At 47.0% G+C, this 18,305-nt stretch overlaps 1 protein-coding gene across 1 annotated transcript; it reads right to left on the bottom strand.

Annotated features, from left to right (window-relative positions):
* Positions 1-566: 566 nt before the first annotated feature.
* On the bottom strand, positions 567-11,179 carry FETUB (fetuin B). The gene is made up of 7 exons (XM_081007261.1): positions 10,884-11,179; positions 9,524-9,634; positions 7,433-7,520; positions 6,656-6,822; positions 5,379-5,492; positions 3,147-3,236; positions 567-1,722 (listed from the first exon to the last, which is right to left on the bottom strand). The coding sequence occupies exons 1-7, from the start codon at positions 11,118-11,120 to the stop codon at positions 1,138-1,140; spliced, it is 1,392 nt and encodes a 463-aa protein (XP_080863387.1). The 5' UTR covers positions 11,121-11,179; the 3' UTR covers positions 567-1,137.
* Between the last annotated feature and the right edge of the window lie 7,126 nt (positions 11,180-18,305).

Here is an 18,305-nt window from a genome sequence, read left to right as displayed (position 1 = left end):
GGCATTTCCGTGCGCTGCTCTGGTTCGCCAGAAGCGGCTTAGTCATGCTGGCCACATGACCTGGAAGCTGTACGCCGGCTCCCTCGGCCAATAAAGCGAGATGAGCGCCGCAACCCCAGAGTCGGTCACAACTGGACCTAATGGTCAGGGGTCCCTTTACCTTTACCTTTAGGATCCTAGAATGCAACAACTGATTGGCCTGCGGGAAAAGACCAATCAGGCTCCAGGAGGGAAGCAGAATCAGACAATCAGATGGGAATCATTGTGTAAATAATGTATATAAAAACCTGAGGGTTGGGGGGCAATTCAATCACTGTTTTACAAGCTGCAATAAAGAGCATGAAATCACTACAGGACTCCGAGTATATTTCAGAATATATGTCTCATCTCTCTCACTCTACATGAAAGACACCTCCAGTACCTCCTGGTTTCCTCAGGCTAAACTGCCCCAAACACACACTTCACGGTTACCACCTGGAGGCCTTGAGGTCTAGAGGCCTGCTTTGTTTTTCAAAGCGAAAATGAGAAAGGTCTGGTTTCCAAAACAGCCACTCTAGAGGCAGTAATGTCACACCGCTCGTTTATTGAGTATTGTTAAGCTTCCTTGCAGCAGAGAAAACGTCGTTCTTCTCACATTCACAAGGACAAGGAGGTCAGGGATGGGCGGAGAAAAGAAAGGAAAAACAGAAATCTCTGGCCACCATGTTGTTTAGATTCATGAAATTATCCCACCCCCCCGCAGGGACTAAAGAATGCACAGCTGAGCTGTGAACGTTTGGGGCTTTTCAAGTGTTGCTTTTGGGATGCTATAAGGCCCAAGATGGGCTCCCTATTCACTGTCAGTCATTCCTTCCCTCTGTGGACTTTGGTCCAAACAGCATGGGAATACTATAAGAGGGAGCTCATTTGGCAAAGCACTAACATTAGTACCACAAAGATTCCTCTGGTGCCCTTTGTGTCAATTCACTGCACAACCAGTTGGAATTTTTTTATTATTACCTTTTGTGGTGAGAGATTATAATGACCATCTTTTTCTCCTCCTCCCTTCCCTTCCTCCTCCAAAACCGCTCCTCTCATGCTGTGAGGAAGTGGTACCACATGTTGAATAGCTTTTGGGGATTCTACAGTACCCAAACGTTAGGCCTTCTTGGGCTCTGGGGGCAATTTTATCACAGGCCTTTGGGGCAGCTCAACACCAGGGATAGTTATTGTGCTGTCTCCTGGACACGTAGCTGAGTTTGAAAACCCAACAGGGAATGCAAAGATGTTTGGCTTAGCCAGTGGTTTGCCCGGAGCACCATGTATATCAGGGCGGTTGACTTGAGGGGTTCCTGTTGGGCTCTCTGCCCCGGGGGGAACGGGTTCCCCATCTAATTGTTCAGGTTGAATTTCTGGCAGGGAATGTAGAGATACATGTTCGTTTGAAGGAGGGAGAACAACCACACGGCCCAGTGTTTCTGGCTGGCCTGGTGGACTCTGGTGCTCATGCGAGTGGTTCCCGTGATGTTTGTGGTGGTGGCGGCGATTGCCGTGGCCGTGGCCGTGGCCGTGGCCGTGGCCATGACTGTGACCATGACCCTGACTGTGACCATGATCGTGGCCATGGCCGTGTCCATGCCCTTTCTGGTGATGGAGTTCTTCACTGCTTTTGTGATCTTCGCGGTGTCCTTCCTGCCCAGGTTTAGGTCCAGGTTGTGGATTCTGATCATCCGTGTTGAGTGGCTAATAGGGAAAAAAATATTAGAATTGTTCATTCTGAATCACTTTGCAATTTTTTCCCATCTTTATATACGTATGCATTTATTGGGACTTATCTTCCACCCAAAGCGGGTGGCGCTGTGGTCTAAACCACTGAGCCTCTTGGGCTTGCTGATTGGAAGGTCGGCGGTTCGAATCCGCACAATGGGGTGAGCTCCCGTTGCTCTGTCCCAGCTTCTGCCAACCTAGCAGTTTGAAAGCACACCAGTGCAAGTAGATAAATAGGTACTGCTGCAGCAGGAAGGTAAACAGCGTTTCTGTGCACTGCTCTGGTTTCCGTCACGGTGTTCCGTTGCACCAGAAGCGGTTTGGTCATGCTGGCCACATGACCCGGAAAGCTGTCTTAGTTCTACTGGTTGGCGACCAAGGCTTTCCTCCAGCTTCCCAGAGTGGATGGCACCCAGGGATTGGGCAGTGGGAAATTCGTGGAACATCCTCACCTGAGAGCCTTCCCTGGCACCAGAGCTGATATCTTTTCAGCACCAGGTGAAAAATACCATTTTGTTCTCCTGGAGGTTTTAAGCTCTGAGCTTTAACACATTCAATCTGGTGTTTTCAAAGGATATTCTTATTGGGGTTTCTGTTGTTGGCTGATTCTGCCCAGTTTCATTTAGCAGGCGACTAAAAATTAGGAGGCTCTTTCTGACAGGAAGAGATGTTTGACAGTGGAATGAGCTACCTCAGAAGGTGATGGATTCTCCTTCGCTGAAGGATTGTAAACAGACATTGGGTGGCCGTGTGTCAGGGATTCCTTCGCTGTGATTCCTGCATTGCAGGGAGTTGATGACGCTTTAGACCCCCTCCAGCTCTACGAACCCATGATATAAATGCCTTGCATATGCTCATTTACTGTGGGTTATTACTTCCAGAAAATAATGCGGCAGCTAGACTGGTGACTGGGAGTGGCTGGCAAGACCACATAACACCAGTTCTGAAGGACCTACATTGGCTTCCAGTACATTTCCGAGCACAATTCATAGTGTTGTTGCTGAACTTTAAAGCCCTAAATGGCCTCGGCCCAGTATACCTGAAGAAGTGTCTCCACCCCCATCATTCTGCCCAGACACTGAGGTCCAGCACCGAGGACCTTCTGGCGGTTCCCTCACTGCGAGAAGCCAAGTTACAGGGAACCAGACAGAGGGCCTTCTTGGTAGTGGCGCCCGCCTTGTGGAACACCCTCCCAGCAGATGTCAAAGAAATAAACAACTACCTGACGTTTAGTAGACATCTGAAGGCAGCCCTGTTCAGGGAATTTTTCAAAGTTTGATGTTTTATCCTGTTTTTAATACTCTGTTGGGAGCTGCCCAGTGTGGCTGGGGAAACCCAGCCAGATTGGTGGGGTATAAATAATAAATTATTATTATTATATGCCCAACTGAGCCACATACCTTTGGGGGGTAGAGTTCACACTGTGCACTGACATACTTCTGATGATCTACCTGGCTGTTTACCACGGAACCTCTGCACAGGCCTGTCTCCTACGAAATAAACCAGATCCCTCCATCAGGAAAGCACGAGCGATAAAAAAAACAAGCCTGCCTAGACTTTAGGTTCTAATAACTAAAGCGGTCGTGGGGAACCTTTCCGTCCTTGGAGCGAATGTGATGGAGCTGGGATGGCCACAGGTCAACAATGTACTTCCAAACACAATATTTTTCTCTGGCACCCGCACGTTCCCATTCCCACACTTCTACTGAAATTAGGCTTGGCAGAAGCCTTCTTTAGCCAATGAAAGCCTAACTTGGGTGTGGGATGCAACTTGGGGGGTGAGGGAGGAGGTTGCAGCTGGGGTGTGGGGAGCTGTGGCATGTGCATGGCGCCCGCAACAGGTTCTCCAGGTTGCAAATGGGTCCATATGCCCAAAAAAGGTTGGCGACGTGTGTCTCAGTTGCGCATTCACCAGAGATTGAGAGACAGGGAGGGATAGTGGCAACCACGTGCACAAGTCCAACTGTGTAATAATAATAATGATGATGTGCATAGCGCTCTATACCCACAGTAGAAAGCCTGGAGGCTTAGGCAAACACCCAAAAGGGACGTGGGTGGCGCTGTGGTCTAAACCACTGAGCCTAGGGCTTGCCGATCAGAAGGTCAGCGGTTCGAATCCCCGTGACGGGGTGAGCTCCCGTTGCTCGGTCCCTGCTCCTGCCAACCTAGCAGTTCGAAAGCACATCAAAGTGCAAGTAGATAAATAGGTACCACTCCGGCGGGAAGGTAAAAGGAGGTTCCATGTGCTGCTCTGGTTCGCCAGAAGCGGCTTAGTCGTGCTGGCCACATGACCCAGAAGCTGTACGCCGGCTCCCTCGGCCAATAAAGTGAGATGAGCGCCGCAACCCCAGAGTCGGTCATGACTGGACCTAATGATCAGGGATCGCTTTAGGCAAACATCCAGGGCATGAATGGGGAGTCTGGAGTTGTCAAGGACAGTTCTTCTTATGCTCTCTACTCATATCTTTGGAGAAGAAGGGGGGGGGGGATGGTGCAAAAATGTTCTGCTTCTGGGTTTGCCAAACTTGAGTCTCCAGCTGTATTTGGACTGCAACTCCCATCATCCCTAGCTAACGGATGTCCCTTTCAACATCTATATCCAGCTGCTGGGAGAGATCATCAGGGGGTTTGGGCTGGGTGTTCATCAGTATGCGGATGATACCCAGCTCTACCTCTCTTTCAAATCAGAACCAGTGAAGGCGGTGAAGGTCCTGTGTGAGTGCCTGGAGGCGGTTGGAGGTTGGATGGAGGCTAACAGATTGAGGTTGAATCCTGACAAGACAGAAGTACTGTTCTTGGGGGACAGGAGGCGGGCAGGTGTGGAGGATTCCCTGGTCCTGAATGGGGTAACTGTGCCCCTGAAGGACCAGGTGCGCAGCGTGGGAGTCATTTTGGACTCGCAGCTGTCCATGGAGGCACAGGTCAAATCTGTGTCCAGGGCAGCTGTTTACCAGCTCCATCTGGTATGCAGGCTGAGACCCTATCTGCCTGCGGACTGCCTCGCCAGAGTGGTACATGCTCTGGTTATCTCCCGCTTGGACTACTGCAATGCGCTCTACGTGGGGCTACCTTTGAAGGTGACCCGGAAACTACAACTAATCCAGAACGTGGCAGCTAGACTGGTGACTGGGAGCGGCCGTCAAGACCACATAACACTGGTCTTAAAAGACCTACATTGGCTCCCAGTACGTTTCCGAGCACAATTCAAAGTGTTGGTGCTGACCTTTAAAGCCCTAAACGGCCTCGGTCCTGTATACCTGAAGGAGCATCTCCCCCCCCATCGTTCTACCCGGACACTGAGGTCCAGCACCGAGGGCCTTCTGGCGGTTCCCTTACTGCGAGAAGCCAAGTTACAGAGAACCAGGCAGAGGGCCTTCTCGGTAGTGGCGCCCTCCCTGTGGAACGCCCTCCCACCAGATGTCAAAGAGAACAACAACTACGAGACTTTTAGAAGACATCTGAAGGCAGCCCTGTTCAGGGAAGCTTTTAATGTTTGATGTATTAGAGTATTTTAATATTTTTTTGGGAAGCCGCCCAGTGTGGCTGGGGAAGCCCAGCCAGATGGGCGGGGTACCAAAAAAACAAAAAAACAAAACCCCCAAAAAATCAGCACCAAGTGAAGGAATACTCACGGCCGTTTCACGTGGGAGGAATTCGCAATTGGAGATGTCGGGGACACCCTTGCCTTTGGTGCAAGATGTCTCCTGGATCGTATATTCTACTGAGTTCGAAGGCCCAATAACCCACTGTGCAAAAGGGCAGAGGCAACGGGTTAGAGCAGTCTGTGTCGTCTGGATGAAGTGCAAGCAAGATAGAAGACAACAGCCCTCTTACATTCCTGTTGGCCCTCCGCCTTGCTCCCCAGCAACTGGTGCAATTAATAATAATAATGATAATAATTTTTATTTATTTATACCCCGCCCTCCCCAGCCAGGGCCGGGCTCAGGGCAGCTAACACCAAATATGAATTACAATAAAATTACAATAAAATGTAATAGAAACAACAACAACAAACAAACAGTTAATTAAAATACAGCTTAAAATGCAGCCTCATTTTAGTAGTAGCCCATAAATCAAGGCCATAAAGGGAGGAAACATCAGATATTCACCCGAGCCAGCTATCCATGCTGGTCCTACATGGGCCAGCAAAAAAGCCAAGGGAAAAATTATATACCAAATCCCATATAAGGGGTCAGAGTGAGTCTAAGCCAAAGGCCAGGCGGAACAGCTTCGTCTTGCAGGCCCTGCGGAAAGATGTCAAATCCCGCAGGGCCCCAGTCTCTTGTGACAGAGCATTCCACCAAGTCGGGGCCAGGGCTGAAAAGGCCCTGGCCTTAGCTGAAACCAATCTAACCTCCTTGAGGTTTGGGACCTCCAAAGTGTTGTTATTTATGGACCTTAAGGTCCTCCGCGGGGCACACCAGGAGAGTGCTACTTTTATATCCATTTTTTTCTCCAAGGAGCTGAAGCTTCTTCTCCTCTTCATTTTAACCTTACGACAACCCTGTGAGGTAGGTTAGACTGAGAGAAGGTGACCCTGTGAGCTTCGTGGATGAGTGGGGCTTTGAACCCTGGTCTCCTAAGTCCCAACCATGCCATCATGCTGGTATTAGAAAGTACTGTGCCCCCAAACATGGAATTTCCAGTTATTTGTGGCTTATAGATAGCAAGAAGGCCTCTAGGCAACGAAATCAACTATCCTGTGACGAATGGGGGCGTGCGTGATGGAGAAAACTTCCCCTCTAAATGGCAACGCTGCAGTCTTCCAGGTATTTGTTAGACTCCAACTCCCATCAGCCAGAGTCAGCATGGCCAAGGATCAGGGATTATGGGAGTTGTGGTCCAGCGAGATCCAGAAGGCCACAGCTTCCCTGTTCCTGCTTTCAAGGATGTCCAGTCGCAAACTTACCTGTGACCGTGCCTTGGTGACGTTGAGGAGGGCAAAATAATGAGCATGGTTGTTTTCTAAGTTGAATTTGGCAAGGCTCTCTGCCGCCGCCTCCTGGAACCTGGCTTCAGTTGGGTCCCCGGGAACTGGGCAGTCAGGACAAACTTTTGCGATAGCCCTTGATGAAACTATTTAGAAAACAAACAAGCATAGTTGGACTTGCACAGCTAAATGTTCCTTTACACAGGCCAGTAAATTAGTGGGCAAGCAGAAGTCGCAAAAGGCCTTTGCTTCTTAATCTTGTTAAATAAAGACACGTCTTTGGTTTGCTCGTGGACCTTCAGTTTTATCGAGCATCCTTTCTGGTTTGTTACTTCCTATGTGTTACAGTGGGGACGCGGGTGGCGCTGTGGGTTAAACCACAGAACCTAGGATTTGCCAATCAGAAGGTCGGCGGTTTGAATCCCCGCGACGGGGTGAGCTCCCGTTGCTCGGTCCCTGCTTCTGCCAACCTAGCAGTTCAAAAGCACATCAAAGTGCGAGTAGATAAATAGGTACCACTCTGGCGGGAAGGTAAACGGCGTTTCCATGCACTGCTCTGGTTCGCCAGAAGCGGCTTAGTCATGCTGGCCACATGACCCGGAAGCTGTGCGCCGGCTCCCTCGGCCAATAAAGCGAGATGAGCGCCGCAACCCCAGAGTCGGTCATGGCTGGACCTAATGGTCAGGGGTCCCTTTACCTTTACCTTATGAATTTCCTTACAAACGTTAATTCAAGCAAATGTATAGAAATACATACGTGGGCGTAAAACGCAGTCGTAGGAACACAGCTGAGAAACCTTCCCGTGGTTATCAGCGTAAACTGTTACTTTGCACTGCCCATAGACCTGGAGCAACAGAAAGGTAAGTGATGTTTGTAGAACTGATTTGTTTTGCCAAACCAGAAACCTTCACCTTTTGCAGACCAAGGAGTCAGCTTAGCCCCCAACTTGCAATGCAGAATCACTCCCCCCTTGCAAAATCTGATATTATTTTTATAATATAATATTATAATATTCTTATTTTTAATCTGAGTATCTGAAGAAGTGTGCATGCACATGAAAGCTTATACCTAGAACAAACTTAGTTGGTCTCAAAGGTGCTACTGGACATTTTTAATTTTTTTTTGTTTATTTGGACTGATATTATTTGTTATTACTTCTCTCTAGCTCTCCATGCATGCAAGTTTTTGTTTTTTTGTTTGTGTTTTGCAGTTTCCACTCAGTTTCACTGGCCTCAAAATGACAGTCTGTATTCCCTCCCCAATTTAGTCTGGATTTGCCCTTTCCCAGAAGTCACCAGTAAATTAAAACAACAACACATCTGTGGCCAATGACCAATATATGATATTTCAGTGGCCTGTTTTCAAATTAAGCCCTGGCCTGGCAGTACTCTCTGGGCAGAATGATCTATTACACCTCCCTCCCCAATGGGGCTACTCTAAAAACAGCAGGATCCTGCCCCTTTCCCACAGTCCCAAATCATCTCACCACACTCTATACTGCCACTGGCATCTGCTTCCCTCACTAGAATTTTCTTTGTATTTGGTGAAGGCTTTGGGGGAGAGAAAGGGAACCGTGCAGACATGTGCAGAATGTGGGTGATGTGAACCCCTTAACCTTTCTTGTGAAGCAATTCAAATCTGAAATACACTATAGATCTTTTCAGGTCGCACCAGATCCTGACTTCGCAAAGCTCTTCCAGATGATTGTACAAAGTCATTTTCTTTTGAAACCAGACTTGCTGCTAGGACATAGGTTTTCAACCTTTTTTGAGCTCATGGCTCCGTTGACCAACTACATTCTTTCTGTGGCACCCTGTGCAGCTCAGGACCCCAGTTATTTCACTCCTTGCCTGCAGAGCCAGCAGCCTCTCACCCCTTTTTTGAACACGCTCCCTTGTGGAGGGTTCCTGCAGCCTCCTCTCTTCTCCTTTCTCCTTTGGAGTCCTCTGAACAGCAGCCGCCACTGCCCCAAAGAGAGGTGCCTCCTCACGCCACCCCACAGAGGCCTGGAAAGAGGATGCCCCCAGCCTTAGCAACCTGACAGAGACTGGCCAAAGGTGATTGTGAGGCCAGAACCTTACTCCGAGGCCACATTGACTCCTGGCAACCAGAACCTCCTGGCCAGCCCCAGAGGCACCATTCTCCTGTGGAGCTTGTAGCCAGGGCTGCTGCAACAAACAGCTGTGCAAGCCTTTGGGAGGCAGAGACACATGAAGTCATCAGAGGAGGGAGGGAAGGAAAGAAGGACAGAGGCCAGTGTTGCCCGTGGCACCCATGAACATCAATCCAGGCACCCCAGGGTGCCACGGCACACTGGATGAAAACCGCTGCTCTAGGGTGACAGTGAAATTTCATCCACTTTAATTGCACAGTGGGTGTTGCTGTGGATTAAACCACAGAGCCTAGGGCTTGCCGATCAGAAGGTCGGCGGTTCGAATCCCCACAACAGAGTGAGCTCCCATTGCTCGGTCCCTGCTCCTGCCAACCTAGCAGTTCAAAAGCATGTCAAAGTGCAAGTAGATAAATAGGTACCACTCTGGCGGGAAGGTAAACGGCGTTTCCGTGTGCTGTTCTGGTTCACCAGAAGCGGCTTAGTTATGCTGGCCACATGACTCAGAAGCTGTATGCTGGCTCCTTCGGCCAGTAAAGCGAGAGGAGCACACAATTCCAGAGTAATCTGCAACTGGACCTAATGGTCAGGGGTCCCTTTACCTTTACCTTTTTAAGTTTCCTAGTATGCACTTGAATTCCTCCCACCAAATAGTGGCCGTCTGGAGGCATTCCTAGCTTAAAAACAAAACTTAGCGTGTTCAGTCCTTTTCTGAACTTGGCAGATCAGATACTTACTGTCTCATGGGTGCTTCTGAAACTGCAATCCTTTGCCTGTTTTCCACTGAGAACATGGCACACGGTTTCCAGCACATCCAAGGTGAGAAAATACTTAGAGACTTCAGGCTCCTATAGAAGACGAAAGACAATAAGAAGACGAAACCCTTTGCAGCACAAGACAGAGCAGAATTTGAAAAGGCAAGCCTGGCTGGCTGCCTTTCACACAAAACAATTTCTGTAGAACTAAGTAAATTTAACATTGATGTCAACAGAGTTATTCCATGTAAGTTTTGACTACAGCCTTAGACTTTCGTTCTCCTGGGATTTCAAGGATCACAAAGATCCAAAATGCCTCCTTTTGCAACCATTTATTCAAACAGCTGCTTCCTTTGCAACCACTTATTCTAAACCTTTAAAGAAAAGGGTCTCACAACTAAACTAAAAAGTCCCCCCCCCCCAATAAATAATGGCTCTTAGAGTTATGTTTTGGTGTTCTAAAAATGCCTGCAGCCAGGTCCTCCTTTCTGAGAGCATATGCTAATCCCTGTGCTGGTGGTCAACAAAGAAGGTTTAAAGACTCTCTCAAGGCAAACTTTTAAAAATGTAGTATAAATACCAGCAACTGGGAAACACTGGCCTGTGAGTGCTGCAATTGGAGAACAGCCTTTACCAAAGGTGTAAAGGCTTTGAAGACGCTCAAACTCAGGACGAAAGGGAGAAAGGTGCTAAGAGAAAGGCACCCTTGGCAAACCCTCAACATGATCAACTCTCGTCTGGAAACCTATGTCCCCACTATGGAAGGTTATGTGGATCCAGAACTGGCCTCCACAGCCACTTACGGACCCACTGTTAAAACTGTGTTTGTGGAAGACAATCTTACTTGGCTACAAGCGATCGCCAAAGAAGAAGATATGATAATAGCACCCAGGACTATTGCATCCGCCCCAACACTTGCTTATTCCTCTGCCTCAGTTTCTCCTCTTTTAAAATGGAGCAATTCTCAGCTAGAATTCAGTAAATATTATACAGGCTGCAGCTTTCATTCTGTACAACTGAAGCCACGGGGAGGCCAGTGCTGGAAGATGCAGGCAGATCTGGGATGGGCTGAAGCAGAGGTTGGTTGGCCATCTGTCTAGCTGAGATTCCTGTATTCTAGGGGGTTGGACTAGATGACCCTTAGGATCCCTTACAAGCTCTGCAATTCTACAATTCCAGCATCAGGAGGGCAAAATGTTAGCTACTCCTGGTTTGGAGTGACCACTCAATAGATAGGACAATGGCTCCCCCTCATCTCCCCCTCTTTTATCTGATGTTTTGGAAGGTGGTTGTCCCCGACTGCAATGTAGAGAGCAAAGTCAGAACCAGGGTAGCTGCTTACCTGCGGAAGTTGCCGGGCATCAAAGATTCGCTGAAGACCAAGCACGTACCCCGTTTTTTCATGGGAATTGATCCAGTCTAGGGCCTGAGCTGCAGCTGCTTTGACTACAGAATTATTGCACCCTGGGGAGAGCAGTCCTGTCAGTGGTGGTCTTGGTAGCTGTCCTGGACGAGGTGGAAGACCAGCTAAGGAACACAATACCTGTATCCCGACCAGGAAGGAAATTAAAAGGGCCATTTTGGAAAGGCCTGGGTACCAGGGAGGGAGATTCTGCAGCCCCTCTGGAAGAGCAGGCTTTGCAGTACACTGAGGTTTCTTTATATACTTTTGAGGTAAGTCACTAATATTTGCTCTTCTTCCTCACCGTGGCCAACACCTTTGAACCTGGTCATGCAAACTGCAAACAGTGAGTCAATGATTAGAAGGTTGTGTTCACAGGCTGAAAATGTGATTTTCTAACCAGCTCTGAACCCACGTCCTTGGCTTCAGATTGAAGTCCGCAGAAAACATCTAGCAATAATGGTGCCAAACTAACCACTTGTTATATAAATTCTGCGCAGGGGCCGGATACAAGATCTATGGTGCAATCTTTCCCAGGTTTACTGAGAAGCAAGGCACACTGTTTCTGATGAAGATGTTCTGTTACACACCAGAGGCAAGTGTGTATAGGAGCGTGGCCTGGAAGCGAACTTATTACCTAACCAACGCACACTATACAAGTGTTGGTGCTGACCTTTAAAGCCCTAAACAGCCTTGGCCCAGTATACCTGAAGGAGCGCCTCCACCCCCATCGTTCAGCCTGGACACTGAGGTCCAGCTCTGAGAGCTTTCTGAAGGTTCCCTCACTGCGAGAAGTGAGGTTACAGGGAACCAGGCAGAGGGCCTTTTCGGTAGTGGCGCCCTCCCTCCCATTGAAGGACCACACATATCTGCTATTGGGTCCCTGAAGCACAGATTCACACAAAGTGACAAAACGTCCTTGCAGGTTATTAACAGGATTTTTATTTGAAGTGCATATGCAAAACAAAGATACAGGGCGATCAGTACGCAACCTGCACACCCAATCAGGGTGTGCCCCCTTTATATAGATTTGAATACCACCTGATCTCTTGTAAGTCACCTGATTTCTGGAAAATCGAAACTTATAATAAGTTCCTATTACCATGTAAGGTCTTAGTCTTCCCTCCCTCCTTCCTGCAACCTCCCTCATCCTGGTATTACAATAAATCCTTGTTCCTTATCTCTATCCGCCCAAGCTTGACATTCCAACGAGAGGCCCATTTGCACTGTAACATTTAAGCATGTCCTTCTGGTAGAAACCTCCCCTTTTAGGATAATAATAACAACGATTATAGACTTCCTCTGGCAATGGCGGATATCCTCCGATCGGGAGGAATCCGCTCCATGGAAAACAGGGTCTGAACCGCCACAGCGAGGCGGAGACCCATCAGAAACCACAGGCGGGAGAAGCCTGTGGACGTGGGATTCGGCCGGCACCTTTGCGCCCCCCCCTACTCGCGGGGAAACCCGGTTTCGGGGATCCGGAGCGACGTGGGGTGAGTGGCGCGGTGCTTTGAATCAACTGCTTCTTTCACGGAGTGAAGCCGCATTGCTGTTGCCGGAGAGCGCTGACTTTTTCCTGTGGACAATTGGAGTTTAAATAACTGCCCATGAGTAGAACGGAAAATTGGAATAAGAAATTTCTTTTAATTTGGCACTGAAGCGGGAAGGACTAAACAGGAAGTCTGCCTTCCGCTTTTTGTAAATAGATTGAAGCAAAGACACGGCAAGCTAGAGTTTAGAAAATCGTCTGTAAAGGATCAATTTTCATCATTTAAAATCACTGAACCCCCCTTGGAAGCAGACCTGGAAACAGTCCTTTTTCTGGACTGTTTAAACCTGCAGAAGACAAAGTAAAGAAAAGCAATTCTCCACCGTCCTGAACCTGGGAGCGGGGTGTCAGGACAGACGTCCTCGGGAAGTTCATTGACTATAGACAAACGTTTTTGACAGATAGTTAAAAGAAGAGAAACATATTGATTCCATTGTTCCCCTTCACATCTAAAAGGAACAAAATATTGACAAAATATCTGAAAAAGGAAACTTTGTTGTTAGATCTGCTTTTTTTTTTTTTTTTTAAAAGAGATGGATACAAATAGAAGCTTTTTCCCTTAGAGGGAGCTTGTGAAACTGTTATTAAATCCGAACTGGGGAGCTTTGCAGCTGCAATAGATTAAGATCGTGGGACCAGACTCTGACCTTCAACAAGAATGTACTCGGAGGCTCTGGTGCTTGCCTTTTGCAAGACAAGTGCTTTATTGGAACAGTTACATGAGAAGATGGATTTGATGACTGTTGGGATCGGAAATTTTGGACAGGCAGTGGGTACCTACATAGAACCCACTCAGGAATTAATTCAGGAGTGTGCTTTGACAGATCAGATGAGGGAGGAGGTTGTTGCTGGACCTCGTGAGGCAGAGATGGAGGGAACTGTGGCCCAGCAGGAACATGAGTTGTTGGACTTGACGAATGAACCTGGAAAAAGCCAGATTTGGAGAGATAGAGTTTTGTTTGGCTTGGAGATGGGGGGCTGGATAGACCCCCCTATGCAGGGATGTTTTGACCTTTCAAGTCTGGCTTTGGGCCGGGAGGAGTTCGGAGTTGTGGGGGCCCTTAACTTTGGAGGGACCTTAAAACATGCTTTTAAATACCACATGGAGTTCAGTGTTGACTATGGAAAAGGGGCTGATCTGTCGAGAAGGGACAAAAATATTGTCAAGCTGGAGTCTCCCCGAGTGAAAGGAGCAGAAGACAAAGTAAAGTACAGGTATAAATATGAAGAAGATCTGCGGATGGGACATGGAAGAGATCTAAGGGCCTCGGACATAAGGTTACCAGTTTGATGGACTAGATGGATGATAGAAAGGACTGACAAAACCCGAGACCAGGAGGAAGAGACGTTGGATGAAGATTGGAAGAAAGTTTTAAACAATTTATTTAGGAAAATCTTGTAAAAGTAAAGAGTATTAGAAAAATGTTGGAATGAAATTATTTGGATTTAGCAGAAATGTTAAAAAGAATTATGTAAGAATATGTCATGGTTAAGAGAATTTGGTATAAATAAGATTTAAGTTTTAGGGCTTTTTATGGTAAGATAAGGTTAAAATAGATTAAGGTAATTTAATGACAGAATATTATGAAAGATGGAAAGGATTTGCTGAGATAATTAATAACTAGAATACAAAAAAGGGAGGTGTGAGGAGGTCGATGAAACAAGGTAATGACAGTTAATGATTTCGGAATATTGGATCTGTTTTTAAATTTTTTGTTTATTTTTGCTTTTTGATTTTGATGTATCATGTGTTTTGTTTTTTTCTCTTTTTGACCTTGTTTTTTTATTGATTTGTATTGTTTAAATGTTACTTGTTTTTCTCCTTCTTCTTTTTCTTTGTTTCTTTGTAATCTTAAAATTCTCAATAAATATCATTTTTAAAAAAAAAAGGATAATAATAACAATTATATTGTAATGTGCTCCTTCACCATCAGATGTCAAGGAAATAAATAACTATCTGACTTTTAGAAGACATCTGAAGGCAGCACTTTTTAATTTTTAATGTTTTATCATGTTTTTAATATTCTTTTGGGAGCCGCCCACAGTGGCTGGGGAAATCCAGTCAGATGGGCGGGGTATTATTATTTTTATTATTATTAATAATAATTTGAATCTCAGTGGGAGATTGTGGCAAGAATGGGAGGAAAACACCATTTGCCACGCCTAAAAGTGATGTTAATTATCACTGCCAGACTATCTAGAACCACAGAACTGTGGAGTTGGAAGGGACCACGAGAGTCATCTCTGATATGTGGGTGTCATGATCTGGGACCCAGGTAGATGGGACCCAGGGAGATGTCGTGGGACCCAGGGAGATGTTGCAGCCCAGGAAGTATGTCAGAACCAAGCACACTAATGCTCTCTGTCTTTTGCTGAGACTGCACCCACCATGGGCCTCTCACTTCACCTTATCAGGTCAGTAAAACATGCCAAGAGCTCACTGGCCTTCCGCAGAAGACTGGGGGCTGGCATCGATGCCAGGAGAACCATAAATTCTCCTGACCCATGCAAATCTTCATGTAGCAGATAGCAGAAAAAGGCACATTTTGTATGACCATTGCTTAAAGATACCCGTTGCCATAGCAATTAGGAGCAGGCTGTTCTGACCAGTGAAATTTGTTTTAGGCGTCCACAAGCTGTCCATGCATTCTGTTATCCAATCATATTGCTGAAAAGGATGAGGTGATCCCACATGCAATTGTTATAAAAGTGTCTTGAATTTTGTATTCGGGTTCCAGAATTTGGAGAATTCCTCTGGACCACTTATTCTCGCTGCGGCCCTCAATAAATATGAACTCTTTTCACGATGCTGCTGACTTTTTTTGGCTAAAGAGGACCGTCGTACTTCCAGACCCCCCTTTGTAGGGTAACAGTCCAACCCACGGCAATGCAGGCATCTTTTGCCCAACATGGGGCTCACAAACCCATGACGCTGAGATCAAGAGGCTCTACCCAATTCTTAGGCATTTTTGTTTGCTTACTCCCAGCTACATGAAAGGCCTTCACTTTAAACCAGCTGAATTCTGCTGAAAACATGTGGCAGCGTTAATAACTAACAGTACATTTCCGAGCACAATTCAAAGTGTTGGTGCTGACCTTTAAAGCCCTAAACGGCCTCAGTCCAGTATACCTGAAGGAGCGTCTCCACCCCCATCGTTCTGCCCGGACGCTGGGGTCCAGCGCCGAGGGCCTTCTGATGGTTCCCTCACTGCGAGAAGCCAAGTTACAGGGACCAGGCAGAGGGCCTTCTCGGCAGTGGCACCCGCCTTGTGAATGCCCTCCTATCAGATGTGAAGGAAATAAGCAGCTATCTTATCTTTAAAAGACATCTGAAGGCAGCCCTGTTTAGGGAAGCTTTTAATGTTTGATGTATTACGGTAGTTTAATATTTTGTTGGAAGCTGCCCAGTGTGGCTGGGGAAGCCCAGCTAGATGGGCAGGGTATAAATAATAAATTAGTAGTAGTAGTAGCAGCAGCAAATCATTTCCTAATGTTAATGTTGGAAATGTGGCCAAAAAGAGAGAAAGACCTATATTGCAATCCTAAAAAGGTTTATTTACCCAAATCCTACGTACTGGTATGTTTATTTTACATACTCCCAGGTACATAAAAGTTGTTTACCTGCACCCGATGTTACTTGAGCAGTTATCTGCCCAATTATACAAATGGGCTTGCAGCCTTTGGAACAGGGCAGTCTAGAGCTGTAGCCCGAGAACTGGGCCTCTTATTCCCTCCCCTTGAGGGAGGGGGATTTTTCCCCTACTGCTGCTGAACATGCCTTGGAAATTGGGTGGACATCAGCAGCGGCAGGGAGCTCTCTTCCCTCCTTCCCCCAGAAAGTACAATCTGTTCCAAGTGCTGTTGTGCTGCAGAAATAAGGGGGAAAGGTCATTCTTGCTCCATCTATTGACCAAAGGAACAAGGACTACCATCTGCGATTCAAGCAAGAACATCAGCAAACAAGACCAACCTGGTCATATCAGTACCATGTAAGTTCATTTCCTTGTTCTGGCCCTGAAGCACAGATCTTCTTCCTCTGCCTTTCTGGTCCACTTCCCTTCCGTTGTGTCTGTTTAGCAAAATAGAGTGGTACTATGACTTCCCTTGATCTGGACACTATACTTCTGTTCCTGCAGCCTACTATAGCATTAGCCTTTTTTTGCTGCTGTGTCACAATGCTTACCCATGTTAAGCTTCTGGTCCACCAAGTCCCTGAGATTCTTTTCACATGTACTGCTGGAAAGCCAGGTGTCCCTCATCTTATATTTATGCAGCTGGTTCTTCCTGACTAAGTGTGCAACTTTTTATCAATATCGTTTATACAAAATGTACTTTCTTTCAAAAAATAATAATAGGCAGGATGCAAAGTGTTTCTTTTTTTAACTAAACAAATTCAGTTCATAGCATCTTCTGGCAACAGAGTTAGGTGAAATCTTGGGGAGGCATTGCCCGTTGGAGAAGACTGCCCTAAATGATGACTAATGACCCCCCCCAATCTGCATAATAATGTTAAAGGTTTGGAGGTCAGTGTGGATGATACTCGTGGGTCCCTTCGAAACCTGTGATCCTGAATAGCTGAGGTTAGAATGTATAAGAGGAAATGAACCAGCCGAACCAGTTCCTTTGTTAAGGTAATGGCCTCAGCTGGCTTATTAAGGACCACCATTTACATGTCCAAAGAGGCTGCCCTGTTGCCATAGAGACATATGGATAGGCCTTTACCCACCTCACCTGGCTGGATGCCATATCATCATCATCATCATCATCATCATCATTTTATTATTTACACCCCGCCCATCTGGTTGGTGGCTTCCAGCACATATAAAAACATAATAAACCATCAAACATTAAAATCTTTCCAATTCAGGGTTGCCTTCAGGTGTCTTCTAAAAGTTTTGTAGTTCTTTATCTCCTTGAGATCTGATGGGAAAGCATTCCACAGGGTGGGTGCCACTACCGAGAAGGCCCTCTTGCTGGTTTCCTGTAACTTCACTTTTCGCTGTGAGGGAACCGCCAGAAGACCCTCGGAAGTGGACCTCAGTGTCCAGGCTGAGTGATGGTGGTGAAGATGCTCGTTCAGGTATAGTGGGCCGAGACCGTTAAGGGCTTTAAAGGTCAGCACCAACACTTTGAATTATTGTGCTTGGAAACGGTGAAGATCCTTTAGGACCAGTGTTATATGGTTCTGGTGGCTACTCCCAGTCACCAGACTAGCTGCGATAAGAATGGACGAAGCGGGGCTGTGTGTGAAGAGAGTTTGGGGCGGATGCTGGAAGCTGGGAGACAGAGGCTTGTCTTGCTCGCTGCTGGACTCAGAGCTGTGGCTTGGGGCCTTCCTAAAAATCCAACAGGGAGGCAAGACCTGTTGGAATGTTAATGCTGTGAGCCTCTCCATCCTATGCTCAGATTGTATTTACAGTCATACCTCGTGTTGCGTTAGGTTCATGTTGCATCTTTTTGGCTTGTGAACACAGCAAACCCGGAAGTGTATACTTCCGGGTTTCACTGTGTGTGCGTGCGCAGAAGCATCCTGCATGCTTTGCGCATGTGCAGAAACGTCCTGCACACTTCACACATGCACAGAAGTGCTCTATTGCGCTCCGCGCTTGCGCAGAAGCGCCGCTCTAGTTGCAGACTTTTCAGAACGGATCGTGTCCGCAACTAGAGGTACCACTGTATGTGTAAATAAAACCACATACCCTAAAGACACTACAGTCTCTGTTGACCTTCATTTCAAGGAAACTGAACCCTGGAGTTTCCTTTCGCTTGGATATTGGGGTACATGCCACAGTATGTTCAAGCCTTTATAT

This window comes from Podarcis pityusensis (assembly GCF_964106645.2).
Source record: "Podarcis pityusensis genome assembly, chromosome: 5".
NCBI classification, from domain to species: domain Eukaryota; kingdom Metazoa; phylum Chordata; class Lepidosauria; order Squamata; family Lacertidae; genus Podarcis; species Podarcis pityusensis.
This window is presented reverse-complemented; position numbering and strand designations above follow the sequence as displayed.